Here is a 13,900-nt window from a genome sequence, read left to right on the forward strand (position 1 = left end):
AGGATTCATGGCAACTGAAAAACAACTCGCAATTTTGTTACATAAAAGTTGAAACAAGGCTGGGCAAGGTGGCTCACATCTGTAATCCCAACACTTTGGGAGGCCAAGGCAGGAAGATCACGTGAGGCCAAGAGTTCAAGACCAGCTGGGATAACATAGCAAGACCCCATTTCTACAAAAAAAAAAATTTAAAAATTAGCTGGGCGTGGTGGCATGTGCCTGTAGTCTTAGCTACTCGGGAGACTGAGGTGGGAGGATCACTTGAGCCCAGAGTTTGAGGCTGCAGTGAGCTATGATTGTACCACTCCCTCCAGCCTGGGTGCCAAGCCAGACCCTGTCTCAAAAAAAAAAAAAAAAAAAAAAAAAAGAAGAAGAAACTGACTGGTCTAGTGCAGCAGAAGTTGAGGCCCAGGGCACAAGGAGGAGAGTCCCTATGGAATCTTCTACCTTAACCATAAGGATACCCAAATGTCTAGAGATGGCTCCTGGACATAGGCTAAGGGACTCTGTTTGTCGTCCAGAAGCAGCCTCCTAGAGCCCGGGATCTTCAGAGGCTTGGTTAGACTCTTAATTACCATAGCCTCCCAGTAAGTTGGAGGCCCAGGGGACTGAAGTTGATACCTCGGGGAGAAGCTCCTCGTCACTTTAAGGTGCATTCAGTCCTCTTTGTGACCTTCCTGCACTGAGGCCGACCCCTCACAAGACTGCCTGTGCTGGTGGTCTAAAACTCCATTACTAAGGCCTTACGCAGTGGTGATAGGCAGAGCTCGCTCAGAGGAAGTGTTGGGCCCACCCAAAGGAGGGAAGGCCTTTACTCCTTCATGCCCAATTGAATTAAGCATGCAGCCACAGGGGAAACCTAAGTGCTCAGACCGAGGAGGAGGGGCTGAATTAAACCTTTTTCAGGACGAGGAAGTTTTTTTCAAAAAATTCCCTTTTCGCTGGAGTTCAGGGAGCCTGCGCCAGCGGCCCAGTAACCACGGGGCCCCTACAGGAGGGCTGGACAGCTGCCGCGTTCCTCCGTTTTCCCAGAAGCCTCTGCGCGGCCTCACGGACATAAAAAGGCGGGAGCGAGGCCCAGCGGCTCCAGTTCTGGGGCTTTTGCTTTCGCTGGGTTAATTGCTGTGGGGCTGCTCTGCGGGCCTCGCCTGGACGCTGACTCCCTGCGACTTAGCCCTAATCCTCAGGAAGGCAGGCCATCGAGGGTCCAGAGGCACCCAAGGCCTGGGGGTAGGGTGGGATAGCAATGTGGCCGCTACGGGTCTATACCCGCAAAAAGCGGGCGGGTCAGAGGCTCAATCTCACCCCGACGCCAGACCTAGGCTCTCCCGCGAACGCGGAGGCCCCACCAGGTACAGGCTCAAGGCTTGCCCACCGTAAGCTCAGCCAAGCTGCCCTGCGGGATGGTACGGGGGACGGTCGGCGGTGCTAGGCCTCGGGCCCCGGGTTTCTTGCCCTGAAACGTGCCGCCCTCTCTCAGGTTCGACGAGAAAAGGCAAGGTGCACGGCTTGTCGAAGATTGCAGAGAAAGCGGAGTGGAGCAGGCAGGGAAGTAGCGGCTCTGGGCTGCCCAGGTATGTAGGCTGGAATAACAGCCCCACCCTTGCTAGCTGCCTCAGAAACCTTCCAGCCGGATTTTCTGCTAGTAGCCTTTTATTCTAACAGTCAAGGAACAAAACAAATACAGTACTCTGGTTTTGCTCTTCTAAGAACATGGACCCCAAAATTTGACTTCAGGAAGATTTATTTTTAAAAAGGGGAAGGCTTGCCAATTTATGTAAAAGGAAGTGGGATAAATTGGTCGCTGAGCTGTAAGATTGTTCACTGCATTTGGGTTTTGGTGCAAGTCACCACTCTGGTCCTTACTTCTTCCTAAAGATGTCCCTGAAGAGCCTTTCAGATTCTAAACAGTCTGAACAGAGATGTGGAGAGCCAAATCCAGACGGTGCAAACTAATTGTGTTGTTTGTTAGCCCTCGCTTAAGAGTTACAGGAGAGAAAAGTCTGCAAGAAAATAGGTCTAGTGAAGACACCCAGGATGAGAAGATTGCACCGTTGAGTGTATGTATGTTTCTCTTTTATTCCTTGGATACACTTAGTGTAGAGACTATCAGTACCTGATGTTATCTCCGGATGAAATAATAAAATGGGCTTTGTTCAGTAGATGTTAGATAGCTCGCCAGTATTTTTATAAACACTGATGTGTATTTAGACAGGGCCTTGAATTTCTGACTTGGGTAGATTCATAGTCATGCATTTTTGTTTTTCTCTTTCCCTTGACACGTTTTTGGAGAAACGTCCATAATTGGTGAATTTTCTGTATGACAAATACAAAATGTTACTTAATAACTCCTTTTATCATGTTTTCCATTTGATTTTCCGTTAACAACTGGAAACATTCATTACTAAGGGTTTAATATGTTACAGAGCATTCTAATGTTTATTCATTAGAATAGTTTATAACTTCTTGATGTGCTGTATTTAATATGAATTCTGTAGTATATTTTAAAGCTGTACAGCACTAATTTAGGGAAACTCAGATTTTAAAACTTGCTTGTAACTCATCTGACTTTAACATTAAATTTCATAGTCAAGTTCCTTTTTTTTTTTTTTTTTTGGAGACAGTCTTGCTCTGTCACCCAGCCTGGAGTGCGGTGGCACAGTCTTGGCTCACTGATTGCAGCCTCCGCCTCTCGGGTTCAAGCGATTCTCCTGCCCCAACCTCCTGAGTAGCTGTGATTACAGGCACATACCACCACCCAGCTAATTTTTGTATAGAGGAGGTTTCTCCAGGTTGCCCAGGCTGGTCTCAAACTCCTGACCTCAAGTGATCCACCCACCTAGGCCTCCCAGAGTGCTGGGATTACAGGCATGAGCCATCGCACCTGGCCAAGTTCTATTTTTTTTTTAACTTAATATTTCTTTATGACATGTTTTTGGGGGAAGGCAGTTTCAACACAAGACATTTTTTAAAAAGGCTTTTAGCCCATGTTTTAACAGTGTAAAGTAGTCCTTGTAGAGTATTTATACTATGAAAAAATAGTGTTTTGAAAGTTTCTTCAAATTGTTATATGTTTCTGTTCCTTTTTTTCCTGTGCTTGAAAAAAAATTACAAGTTGTCTTATTGTATATCCCCATACATTAGTCTTCAAAAATATGACTTTTAGTGTCTTCATAGTGTTTTGTCTCGTAGATAGATATACTGTAATTTGTATTACTGTTTCCCTGTGGTTGGGAAATTGAGATTGTTTCCTAGGTTTTGCTGTTATTGATCTCCAGACATTCTGTTACAGAAGTTTTTTGTGTACCTCACATTGTTACCCTAAGATAAATACTTTGTAGTGGATCACAGGTTGGATCATGCTTCAAGTTTTTTATTTATGTTGATAAATCAGCACCATCTTACCGGAGACTTTTATATATATGTGTGTGTGTATATGTGAAATAGATAGATAGATAGATAGATAGATGAAAAGTAACATGGTTTTTACTTTTCATTTCTTGAATGCTGGGGAAGTTGATACTTTTTTTCCTCAAATTATTGGCCATTTGTACTTTTTTGTTAAATGTCTATTAAATATTAAAGATAGTTATGCTTTTCTACACACATATATAACCAGTGTTTCCATATTTGTTTACTTGCCTTTAATTTTATTTCTAGTATTTTATACTTACTAGTCTTTTCTTTTGATTTATATATTTGCCTCTATAGATGGAAAAAAAGCCCCTCCCCACTAGGGAACCAGAAAAACATTCACCTCTATCTTCTATTTGCTGTCATCCCACAGTAGTTAGTTGACTAGCATATTGTTGATTACAAGATATGTTCATAGTATTATAGTTTAATATTTATTTTTAGGTTTAATATTAAATACCAGATTACATCTGAACAATAAACTGAATGAATGTATTATATATATGAAACAAATACAAAGTTGATGTTTTCATTTTTCTAAAATAAATCAATGTACAAGATTATAATATAGAAATGGTCAATCTCATAATTTTGCTATAGCTTTAATTCTTATTTCACTTAGGAATCAGTTACTGACGACCTCCAGGTTGATAGTAGTTCATCAAATAGTGAACTAGTATCAGGTAAGACTGTCAGATGTGAACTCCCTCAGCTTTCTGTCTTTCCTCCAAACATAAGCATCCATCTGTATCTGTCCTCATCTTCCCATCTCAGTGGAAGAGGTATCTTTTTCCTACTCCAAAGTGAATCCTTCTGACTGTGCTATAGATCTCATCCTTAAAGCCTTTAAGCACATGCCAGTAAATGTGAAATTACTTGTGATAAGTACTATAAAAGGGATTGACTTGAATGTGATTAATTTGAGTTTATTTAGAGAAATTAGGGAAGACTTCCATGAGGAAATGGTAATTGAATTGAGATCTGAAGGAGAGTAGAAATTAACTATGCAGAGATGAGTAGAGAGAAATTCAGGCAGAGGGAAGCTCTAACATGGGACTAAGCATTATGCATTGAGTAACTGAAGAAGGTTGGTATGACTGCAGTACAGAGAGTAGGAGGAAATGTGAGTATAAGACAGGATTAGACAACCAGTTTGAGGCCCTGCATAGCTTTGTCTTCCATATCAGAAATATTAATGTTTATATTTGGAGCAGCAGAAAGTCATTGAAGTCATTTTAATAGAGAATGATATGATCATTTTAGCTGCAGTGTGGAAGAAGGACTGGAAAGAATCAAGAGTGTAGTTAATAGGCTGTTCAAGTAGTTTAGTGGAGAAATAATGGCGCCTTCTAGGGTGGTGACGTTGGAGATGGAAAGAAGGGTGCTGATGTGATGGCTATTTGAGGTAATGAGACAGGATTTGGCAAATGAAGAGTGAAGGAGATGGAGGTGTCAAAGATGACTACTATTTCTGGCTTGTATAACTGGATACAAGGTAGTGTCATTCACTGAAAGAAAAACTGGTTTGAGGAAAAGACTGAAAATTCAGTTTTTAGTATATTAAGTTATGAGTGCATTTAAGATGGCTAAGTAGCAATATCCACCAGGTAGTTGGATATGGAGGGCTGGAGATAGAAATTGGTGAGCCATCTACATATCAGTATAATCAAAGTTATTTTGAAAACAAGGATGCCACCAGCACATTGGAAATATAGAGGAATTCTTAAAAGCAAATGAGACAAAATTGATGAACATATCAAGAGCAAAAAAAAAAAAAAAAAAAAAAACAAAAAAACAAAACACTGCAGAGGTAAAAGTATCCTAGAAATACTCTAAACCCTTGATCAGTAAATGCAAAAGACTGTAATGAAAGAGATCTTGGCCAGGCGCCGTGGCTCACGCCTGTAATCCCAGCACTTTGAGAGGCCGAGGCAGGTGGATGACTTGAGGTCAGGAGTTGTACACCAGCCTGGCCAAAATGGTGAAACTCCATCTCTACTAATAATACAAAAATTAGCTGGGCATGGTGGCAGGCTCCTGTAATCCCAGCTACTTGGGAGGCTGAGACAAGATAATCACTTGAACCTGGGAGGCGGAGGTTACCGTGAGCCAAGATTGTGCCATTGCACTCCAGCCTGGGGGACAAGAGCGAGGCTTCGTCTCAAAAAAAAAAAAAAAAAAAAAAGAGATCTTGAAGGAATTGTCAAGGTGATGGATTAAGAACTACATTTGAAATATCTGGTCCCTTTTTCATTATCCCCTTCTTATATTGGAAACTATGGCAGCTACCAGTGCCTGCTGCCAGGAGAAAACCCTGAGAATTACTCCCAAGCAAAGTGAACTATCAGGGGGGCTGGCTTTTAAGGGTCAAATGTTGGGGCTGAGTTGATAAACAGAGGAGAGTCTGAAGTAACTGCATATTGCCACAAGGATAGCAGAGGAAGAAAAAAGTAAAAGAGGTAGTCAATTCTTATGTTTGTTAACTGCATAATAAAGTTAGTATGGCTCTCTGAACCATGAGACTTCTGATACAGCAGACTTCCAGTGTGGACACTGGCCAGACAGGGCAGTGCCTCCATGTAACCTACAGTATGTAAAAAATACAGGACATCCCCACCTAGAACACAAGTTCCCAGAATGTCTTATCACTCTTCCGAAATCTCCAGAAGCAAGCCACTGTTTCAGAATTTTTACTTACTGCCATATAAACAGATTCTCAGAGACATGAATAAGGCAACCAGGAATATCCAGACTTTTGAAGAAAACCAGTTCCAAGGAAAAGAGGCAACAAATGCAACAAATAGAACTAACATTTGAGGAAATGGCACAAAACTAAGTATCTCTAGATACAAGAGGCCACTGAATCCATAATATAGCAGGCTGCTATGAAAAAAATTATAGTCCCTGGGAACTAAAAATATTATCAAATTAAAAACTTAACCAAGGAGTCTAATATTGGAATTAATTCAACTAAAATTAGTGAGCTAGAAAATAAGACTAGAGGAATATTTCCTAGAATGCAGTGCAAAAGGACATAGGAGGTGCTCAGGAAATGCTTTTCTCTCCTTCCTTTCCCTTCTTTGCCTTATTAACTTTTTCTTTTTTTTTTTTTTTTTTTTTTTTTTTTTTTTTTTTTTTTTGAGACGGAGTCTTGCTTTGTCACCCAGGCTAGAGTGCAGTGGCCGGATCTCAGCTCACTGCAAGCTCTGCCTCCCAGGTTCATGCCATTCTCCTGGCTCAGCCTCCCTCGTAGCTGGGACTACAGGCGCCCGCCACCTCGCCCGGCTAGTTTTTTGTATGTTTTAGTAGAGACGGCGTTTCACCATGTTAGCCAGGATGGTCTCGATCTCCTGACCTCGTGATCGGCCCGTCTCGGCCTCCCAAAGTGCTAGGATTACAGGCTTGAGCCACCGCGCCCGGCCTTAACTTTTTCAAAAATAAATTCAGGAGCCATTTCTCCTGGGAAGCCTCTTCTGACTTCTCTTTTTCTAGGTGACTTGTTCTATCCTGGTAGTTCTGTGGCACTCTGTATACTTCTGCCAAAAGACTCAAAACCACAGTGTAATTGTTTTTGTCTGTCTTTAACTCTTGAAAAAGAGGAAAATGACTCTAAAGCCACTGAAAATTAGCACTATCTTTTATCTTCCTATCCCATGCTTGGAATACAGTTTCAAAGATAATACAGGTTCAAATAATTGTTGAATGTCTCAAATGCTTGTTGGATGGGTCTTGTACTCTATTTAGAGAAAATACCATTTAACCATAATCAGCATTTTCTAAAATCATAGTTTAAATATATGAGAAATGTCCTTGATTACTAGGTTTATCAAGTTGACATGTGAAAGGTATAAGGAAATAGAAAATAAACTGTCTCTAACTTACAAACTACTTGTATTCTAAAAGTTCATTTGCTGATATTTGAAACTTGAAATACTTTTTCCCACAATAAAACACTGTGATGGGCTAAGTTTTGAGCAGCCCACAGAATTCTAGTTAATATATGATTTATTGTTTTAATTCTACCTTGGAATCTAGTAACTTTATAACACGTTGAAAAATTAATTAAGGATTTTATATTTAATGTTGAAGATTGAATACACATTTCTCTTTTCTGAAACCCTACTAAAATATCAATAAAGGCATAAAAATGTTGTAAAGCCATAGGTTCAAAGAAGAGACCTCAGCTGGCAAGAGATAATTAATGAAAGTTTGGAATCTGGAAGGTAGATTAATGAATTATAATTGACCTAACAGATCTTAAAAAAAAAAAAAAAAAGCTGAAAACTAGGTGTCTAGAGTAGAGACAAACCAAGAAACAAAGTGATTCAGGCTAAAGGTTCAGGAATTAGAGGCATTACATATTCTTGGAGGAAATATTTAAAATAAGATGTTTTGGAATCTTCATAAGTAACAGTTAGATGCTTTGATCCTTTCCTTAACACACTGTGGCCAGGAAACTATGCTTCTTCCCACCCTGCTAGTCTAAGACATTGAAGCAGAGGGTCTGGATTCAAGGATACTGTACTGAAAACTAGCAGTGGCCGGGGAGGAAAGGGAATTAAGTGAAAGTCTGTATATTTTGATGTGAAATACCCAGACCCATTATGCATTCAGGCAAATACACTCCAACTAGAAGATTAAAGGATTCCTCTTTTGGAAACTTCTGTGCCCAGGAAAAGACTGTGGAATCTGCGTTCTGGTAGTATGGCCTGGTCCCCGTCTAAATACTCTTCAGTAAAATCCACTTCTTCCTATGCCCCAGTTATGATGCCATTTTGGTACCTCATTCTTGAACATTCAAGAATTACCAGACATTTAAAGTAAACATTTAAAATAATAGAAACTAAATAAAAGAAACTTGAAGGGCAACAATACAAGAAAAAGAAATCTTTTAAAAAGCCACAGTTTCATTAATATCCTCAGGATGTTGAAAGAATGTTGTGTCCATGAAACAAGTGCAGTCTCCTATAAAAAGTATTCAGAACAAAAAATTCATTAAAAAATAAAAATATGAAATCAGAAAACATTCTGTAGAATTGGATGATAAATTTAAGGAAATATTCCAAAAAGTTGAACAAACATGAAAGAGAAGATAAAGGATAGAAATAGTGTCAGTCGGGACACAACTCCATAAGTCTACAAAAAAACCCACTGATTGTACACTTTAAAAGGGTAAGTTTTTGCCAGACACGGTGGCTTGTACCTGTAATCCTAGCACTTTGGGAGGCCGAGGTGGGTGGATTGCCTAAGCCTAGGAGATCGAGACCAGCGTGGGCAACACGGTGAAACCCTGTCTCTACTAAAATACAAAAAATTAGCCGGGCTTGGTGGTGTGCACCTCTAATCCCAGCTACTTGGAATTTTTGAGGCAGGAGAATTGCTTGAACCTGGGAGGCGGAGGCTGTAGTGAGCCAAGATCGCACTATTGCACTCTAGCCTAGGCGAGAGAGTGAGACTCCGTCTCAAAAAAAAAAAAAAAAGGGTGAGTTTTATGGCATGTGATTATATCTCAATAAAGTTGTTATTTTAACAAGAAAAATAATTAGAAGATGAGTCCAATGATTCTAACATCTAAAAAACAGTAGTTCAGACATTATAAACAGAAGGAAAATTATTAAACACACAAAGCTAGAAATTTTCCTAGAATAAAAAATGTTCATGAGTCTATTTACTGAAAGAGCCATTCAAATTCTGAATATGAACAGAGATACTGAGAGCCAAATTTGGACGGTGCAAAGTGTGCTCACCCCAATAAGTGAAAAAAAACCATACCAAGTTACAACATTATGTAATTTTTAAATCCTCAAGATAAATAGAGAAATGTATTAGTTTTCCAGAGAAAAAATAATTGCAATAAACAATCAAGAATATCAATGGCATTGGACTTCTGAAGAACAACTCCAGAAGGTAGAATGTGGTGGGGAGAAAAATGTATTCAGAATTCTGAAGAACACTGATTTTGCAGAGTCAAGATGGACTCCCATTCAAGAGGTGTCCTGGATTTCAACACTGATTATGCCATCTACGCACCAAGAAGATATGGAAAGGTATAAGGTATATTACTCATATAATGAGCCTTTCTCGGGAGAAAGATGACTCCAAGCAGGACTGCAAATGACTTGAGAATGAAGGGGAAGGAGACCTGGCCTGGAGTTTTCATGATGTTTAGAGGATCGGACCAGGTTGAGGTTTCCTGTGCATGGTTTGAACTTGCTACCATTGCCAAAAGATGGACCACTAAGGCTGTCTTGTCACCCAGATGTGAGGTGGAAAGGGGAAGAGGGAACAGTGAGGTTTAAAAGCTGTCACACATCAAAAAATTGAATCAGTCTCTTAAATATACTAACCTAGAATTCTTACCCGGCCAAACTGTCACTCAAGTGTTAGGATAAAGGAGTTTTTAGACACATCTTCTTTGTTCCTTTTCTCGGAAATGAAGCAGATGTTCCAAGAAAACCAGGAAATAAATCAATAAAGAAGAAATCATGGGATCTAGGAATCAAAGGCTCTTATCTAATACAGGAAATATGTGAATTTCTTAGGATAATGGTAAAGGGAAATCCTAAGAAGACAACTGTGTAGGATGTATAGAGGACAAACAGTCCAAATTTGAGCAAATGGATTGAGATCTCCAATAGCTATACTTTTTTAAAAAAGAAGAAAGAAGAAGAGGGAGAGAGGGAGGAAAATAAAAAATAGATAACCTGGTTTTTTTTTTAAAGTATTTTAAAGTATTTTTAAAGTATTGAAATTTAAACTCTTGGAAAAAGTTGGAACAAGGCCGGTCACCATGGTTTACGCCTGTAATCCCAGTACTTTGGGAGGCCAAGGTGGGTGGATTACTTGAGTTCAGGAGTTTGAGACTAGCCTGGCCAACATGGCAAAATCCCATCTCTACTAAAAGTACAAAAAAATTAGCCAGGCTTAGCAGTTTAGCAATAGTAATCCCAGCTACTCAGGAGGCTGAGGTGGGAGGATCAGTTGCGCTTGGGAGGCAGAGGTTGCGGTGACCCAAGATCCTGCCACTCTGCACTCCTGAGTGACAGAGTGAGACTCTGTCTCAAAAAGAAATAAAAAAAAAAGTTGGAACAAAATGGTACTTAGTATTAATACTTAATAAAGTACTTAGAAAACAAATTTTAAAATTAGGTAACAAAGGAAAAGAAATTGTAGCAAAAAGGTGATGAATGTGGCTCACAGTATAGGGCTTGGCTACGAGTATATTTGAATAGTCATAATAATAGAAACATTGAATGCATTTAATTTAGAAATGTAAAGGAGGTGCCTATCAAAAGAAACCATTAATAAAGTTGAAAGGAATTGTCTCTAGAGGGTAGAAAATTATGATGGGGAGATATGAGACAAGAGATTTCAGTTTTTGCTATAAGCTTTGTAGAACTATTTGTCAGTTTAACAATGAACAATTTGATAAAAATATATTTTTTAATTGTATTTACATTTCTAACTTGTGACACCAGGGTCAGCCTCCCACTGATACAATATTAACATTTATTATTTTTTCTACTCAACTACCCAGATGGTGGGCTTTCCTTATTTCTGAGCCCAGCTCGAGTTCTGGGGCTTAGTGTTAAGGATAGCTCAGCTATGAGGGGTATTCATTAAATTTTGAGGAATGGAAGGCAGGATAGATATAACATGTGGATGGGAAGGATGAAGACAGTGTGAGAAGGATAAAAGTTAGCTAGGACAGGGACAGGACACTCTAGGGCAGTTGGAGAAGGGAAAGCAAAGGATGCTCAGAGAGACAGCCTACTACTCTGACAGTTGAGGATATGGAGAAGGATGGTAGATTGAGTCAGTCAATTTAAGTGTTGCAGTGGCGGCTGGAGAAGATGTCCAGGTAGAAAACAGTTCTCATTTTTAACAAGGGAGTTGGCATAGGAGAAAAAGTTGCGGTGAGGTCTTGGGAGGAAGGACAAAGAGGTAGTTGTCTCAGGTAGGTAATGGATGAGCAGAGAGAGGTGTAAGTTAGTTCCAGGGCAGGAAATAATAGGTTTTCAGAACAATGCTTCCCTGTGATCTCTTACTCACCACCCCTGACCCCCGCAACTAGTTTCTATCAGTGTTGATTTCTATCTTGTCATATTGGAAATGTTTAATAAATGCAGACTAAATATAGCAGAGCACATTTTCCCTTTTCTTTTTTTTTTTTTTTTTTTTTTTTTTTGAGGCGGAGTCTGGCTCTGTCGCCCAGGCTGGAGCGCAGTGGCGCGATCTCGGCTCACTGCAAGCTCCGCCTCCCGGGTTCCCGCCATTCTCCTGCCTCAGCCTCCCGAGTAGCTGGGACTACAGGCGCCGCCACCACGCCCGGCTAATTTTTTTGTATTTTTAGTGGAGACGGCGTTTCATTGTGTTAGCCAGGATGGTCTCGATCTCCTGACCTCGTGATCCGCCCGCCTCGGCCTCCCAAAGTGCTGGGATTACAGGCTTGAGCCACCGCGCCCGGCCACATTTTCCCTTTTCTTACCAAATCTCTGGTTCTTCTCAACTTTTAGTACTATGTTCTGTCACCATCATTTATTGGACAGTTCTTCATTCTAGTCCACTCCCATAGGAATAACTTTAAGACCTCTGAGTCTGGGAAGATTCTCTCTTCAAATATATAGTCCATTTTCTTATTGAGGATTTGTTTTCTTATTATTGAGTTTTCACGGTTCTTTATATTCTGGTTTTTCGTGTTTTTTTTTTTTTTGTAGAGACAGGGTTCCACTATGTTGTTCAGGCTGGTCTCAAAACTCCTGGGCTTATATGATCTTCTCACCTTGGCATACCAAAGTGCTGTCTTTACAGGCATGAGCCACTGTGCCAAGCCAGTTCTTTACATTCTGGATTTCAGTCCATTTGCAAATGTTATCTCCCTATCTGTAGCTTGTCTCTTTTTTTTTTTTTTTTTTTTTTTTTTTTTTTTTTTTTTTGAGACTGAGTCTCACTCTGTCACCAGGCTGGAGTTCAGTGGCCAATTTTAATCTTGGTTCACTGCAACCTCCACCTCCTGGGTTCAAACGGTTCCCCTGCCTCAGGCTCCCAAGTAGCTGAGACTACAGGCACATGATGCCACGCCCAGCTAATTTTTGTATTTTTAGTAGAGATGAGGTTTCACCATGTTGGCCAGGATGGTCTCTATCTCTTGACCTCGTGATCTGCCTGCCTTGGTCTCCCAAAGTGCTGAGATTACAGGCATAAGCCACTGCACCCAGCCTATAGCTTGTCTTTTAATAGTCTCTTTTGAAGGGAAGTTTTAAATTTTGCTAAAGTCCAAATTATCAGTGCTGTTGTTTTATGAATCTTTTTTAGTGTTAAATAAAAAAGTTCTTCACATAACTCGGTGTTACAATTTTCTCCTTTTTTTTTTTTTTTTGAGATGGAGTCTCGCTCTGTCACCAAGGCTGGAGTGCAGTGGCGCAATCTGGCTCACTGCAAGCTCCGCCTCACGGGTTCATGCCATTCTCCTGCCTCAGCCTCCTGAGTAGCTGGGACTACAGGCACCCGCCACCACACCCAACTAATTTCTTTTTGTATTTTTAGTAGAGATGGGGTTTCACCATGTTAGCCAGGATGGTCTCGATCTCCTGACCTCATGATCCACCCGCCTCAGCCTCCCAAAGTGCTGGGATTACAGGCTTGAGCCACTGCACCCGGCCTCTCCCTTTTTTTTTTTTTAAAGAAGTTTTAGAGTTTTAGGAGTTACATTTAGATCTATGATGCATTTAGAGTTAATTTCTTTCCATGATGGAAGGTATGAGTGCAAGTTTTATTATTTTGTTTTTTTTCATACGGGTACCTAGTTGTTCCAGCACATTTTGTTTAAAAGACTATCCTTTGTCCACTGAATTGCCTTTACATATTGGTCAAAAATCAGTTGCTTATTTATGTGTGAGTCTATTTCCATGCTCTCTTATTAAATTATTTTAATCTATTTGTGTATGTGTAGGCTCATTGTTTTTTAGATGAAATAACTAGAATCACTCTTTCCTCGGCTAGTTAGCTTACAATTAGTGGGTTACTTATATATAAAACTTAAATTTTGCCTGGGCACAGTGGCTTATGCCTGTAATCCTAGCACTTTGGGAGGCTGAGGCAGGCGGATCATGAAGTCAGGAGTTGAAGACCAGCCTGGCCAACATGGTGAAACCCCGTCTCTACTAAAAATACGAAAAAAAAAGAAAAAAAAAATTAGCCAGAATGGTGGCACATTCCTGTAATCCCAGCTACTCGGGAGGCTGAGGCAAGAGAATTGCTTGAACCAGGACCTGGGAGGCAGAGGCTTCAGTGAGCCGAGATCGCGCTACTGCACTCCAGCCTAGGCTATAGAGCGAGACTCGGTCTCAAAAAAAAAAAAAAAAAAAAAAAAACTTAAATTTTTGAGCCAAAAATCACAACTGACCCCAAAGTAGAGAAAAGGAGTAAGTTGTAAAACTTTGAAAAACAACAAAAGAGGATTATAACAAATTTATCACCATCAAAA

The 13,900-nt window shown here is 40.2% G+C and overlaps 1 protein-coding gene across 2 annotated transcripts in view; it reads left to right on the top strand.

Moving 5' to 3' along the window:
* Window positions 1–1,053: 1,053 nt before the first annotated feature.
* MEIKIN (meiotic kinetochore factor) overlaps window positions 1,054–13,900 on the top strand; it is a 140,003-nt gene continuing 127,156 nt past the window's right edge. The window contains exons 1-4 of one of the 2 annotated variants that reach the window (XM_050792843.1): window positions 1,054–1,352; window positions 1,481–1,574; window positions 1,973–2,060; window positions 4,037–4,097. In XM_050792843.1, the coding sequence (XP_050648800.1) occupies window positions 1,247–1,352; window positions 1,481–1,574; window positions 1,973–2,060; window positions 4,037–4,097 (349 nt within the window). In that variant the 5' untranslated portion in view covers window positions 1,054–1,246. The remainder of the gene's footprint in view (window positions 1,353–1,480; window positions 1,575–1,972; window positions 2,061–4,036; window positions 4,098–13,900) is intronic. The other variant, XM_050792844.1, reaches the window with a different exon arrangement.

This window comes from Macaca thibetana, chromosome 6 (genome assembly GCF_024542745.1).
Source record: "Macaca thibetana thibetana isolate TM-01 chromosome 6, ASM2454274v1, whole genome shotgun sequence".
NCBI classification, from domain to species: Eukaryota; Metazoa; Chordata; class Mammalia; order Primates; family Cercopithecidae; genus Macaca; species Macaca thibetana.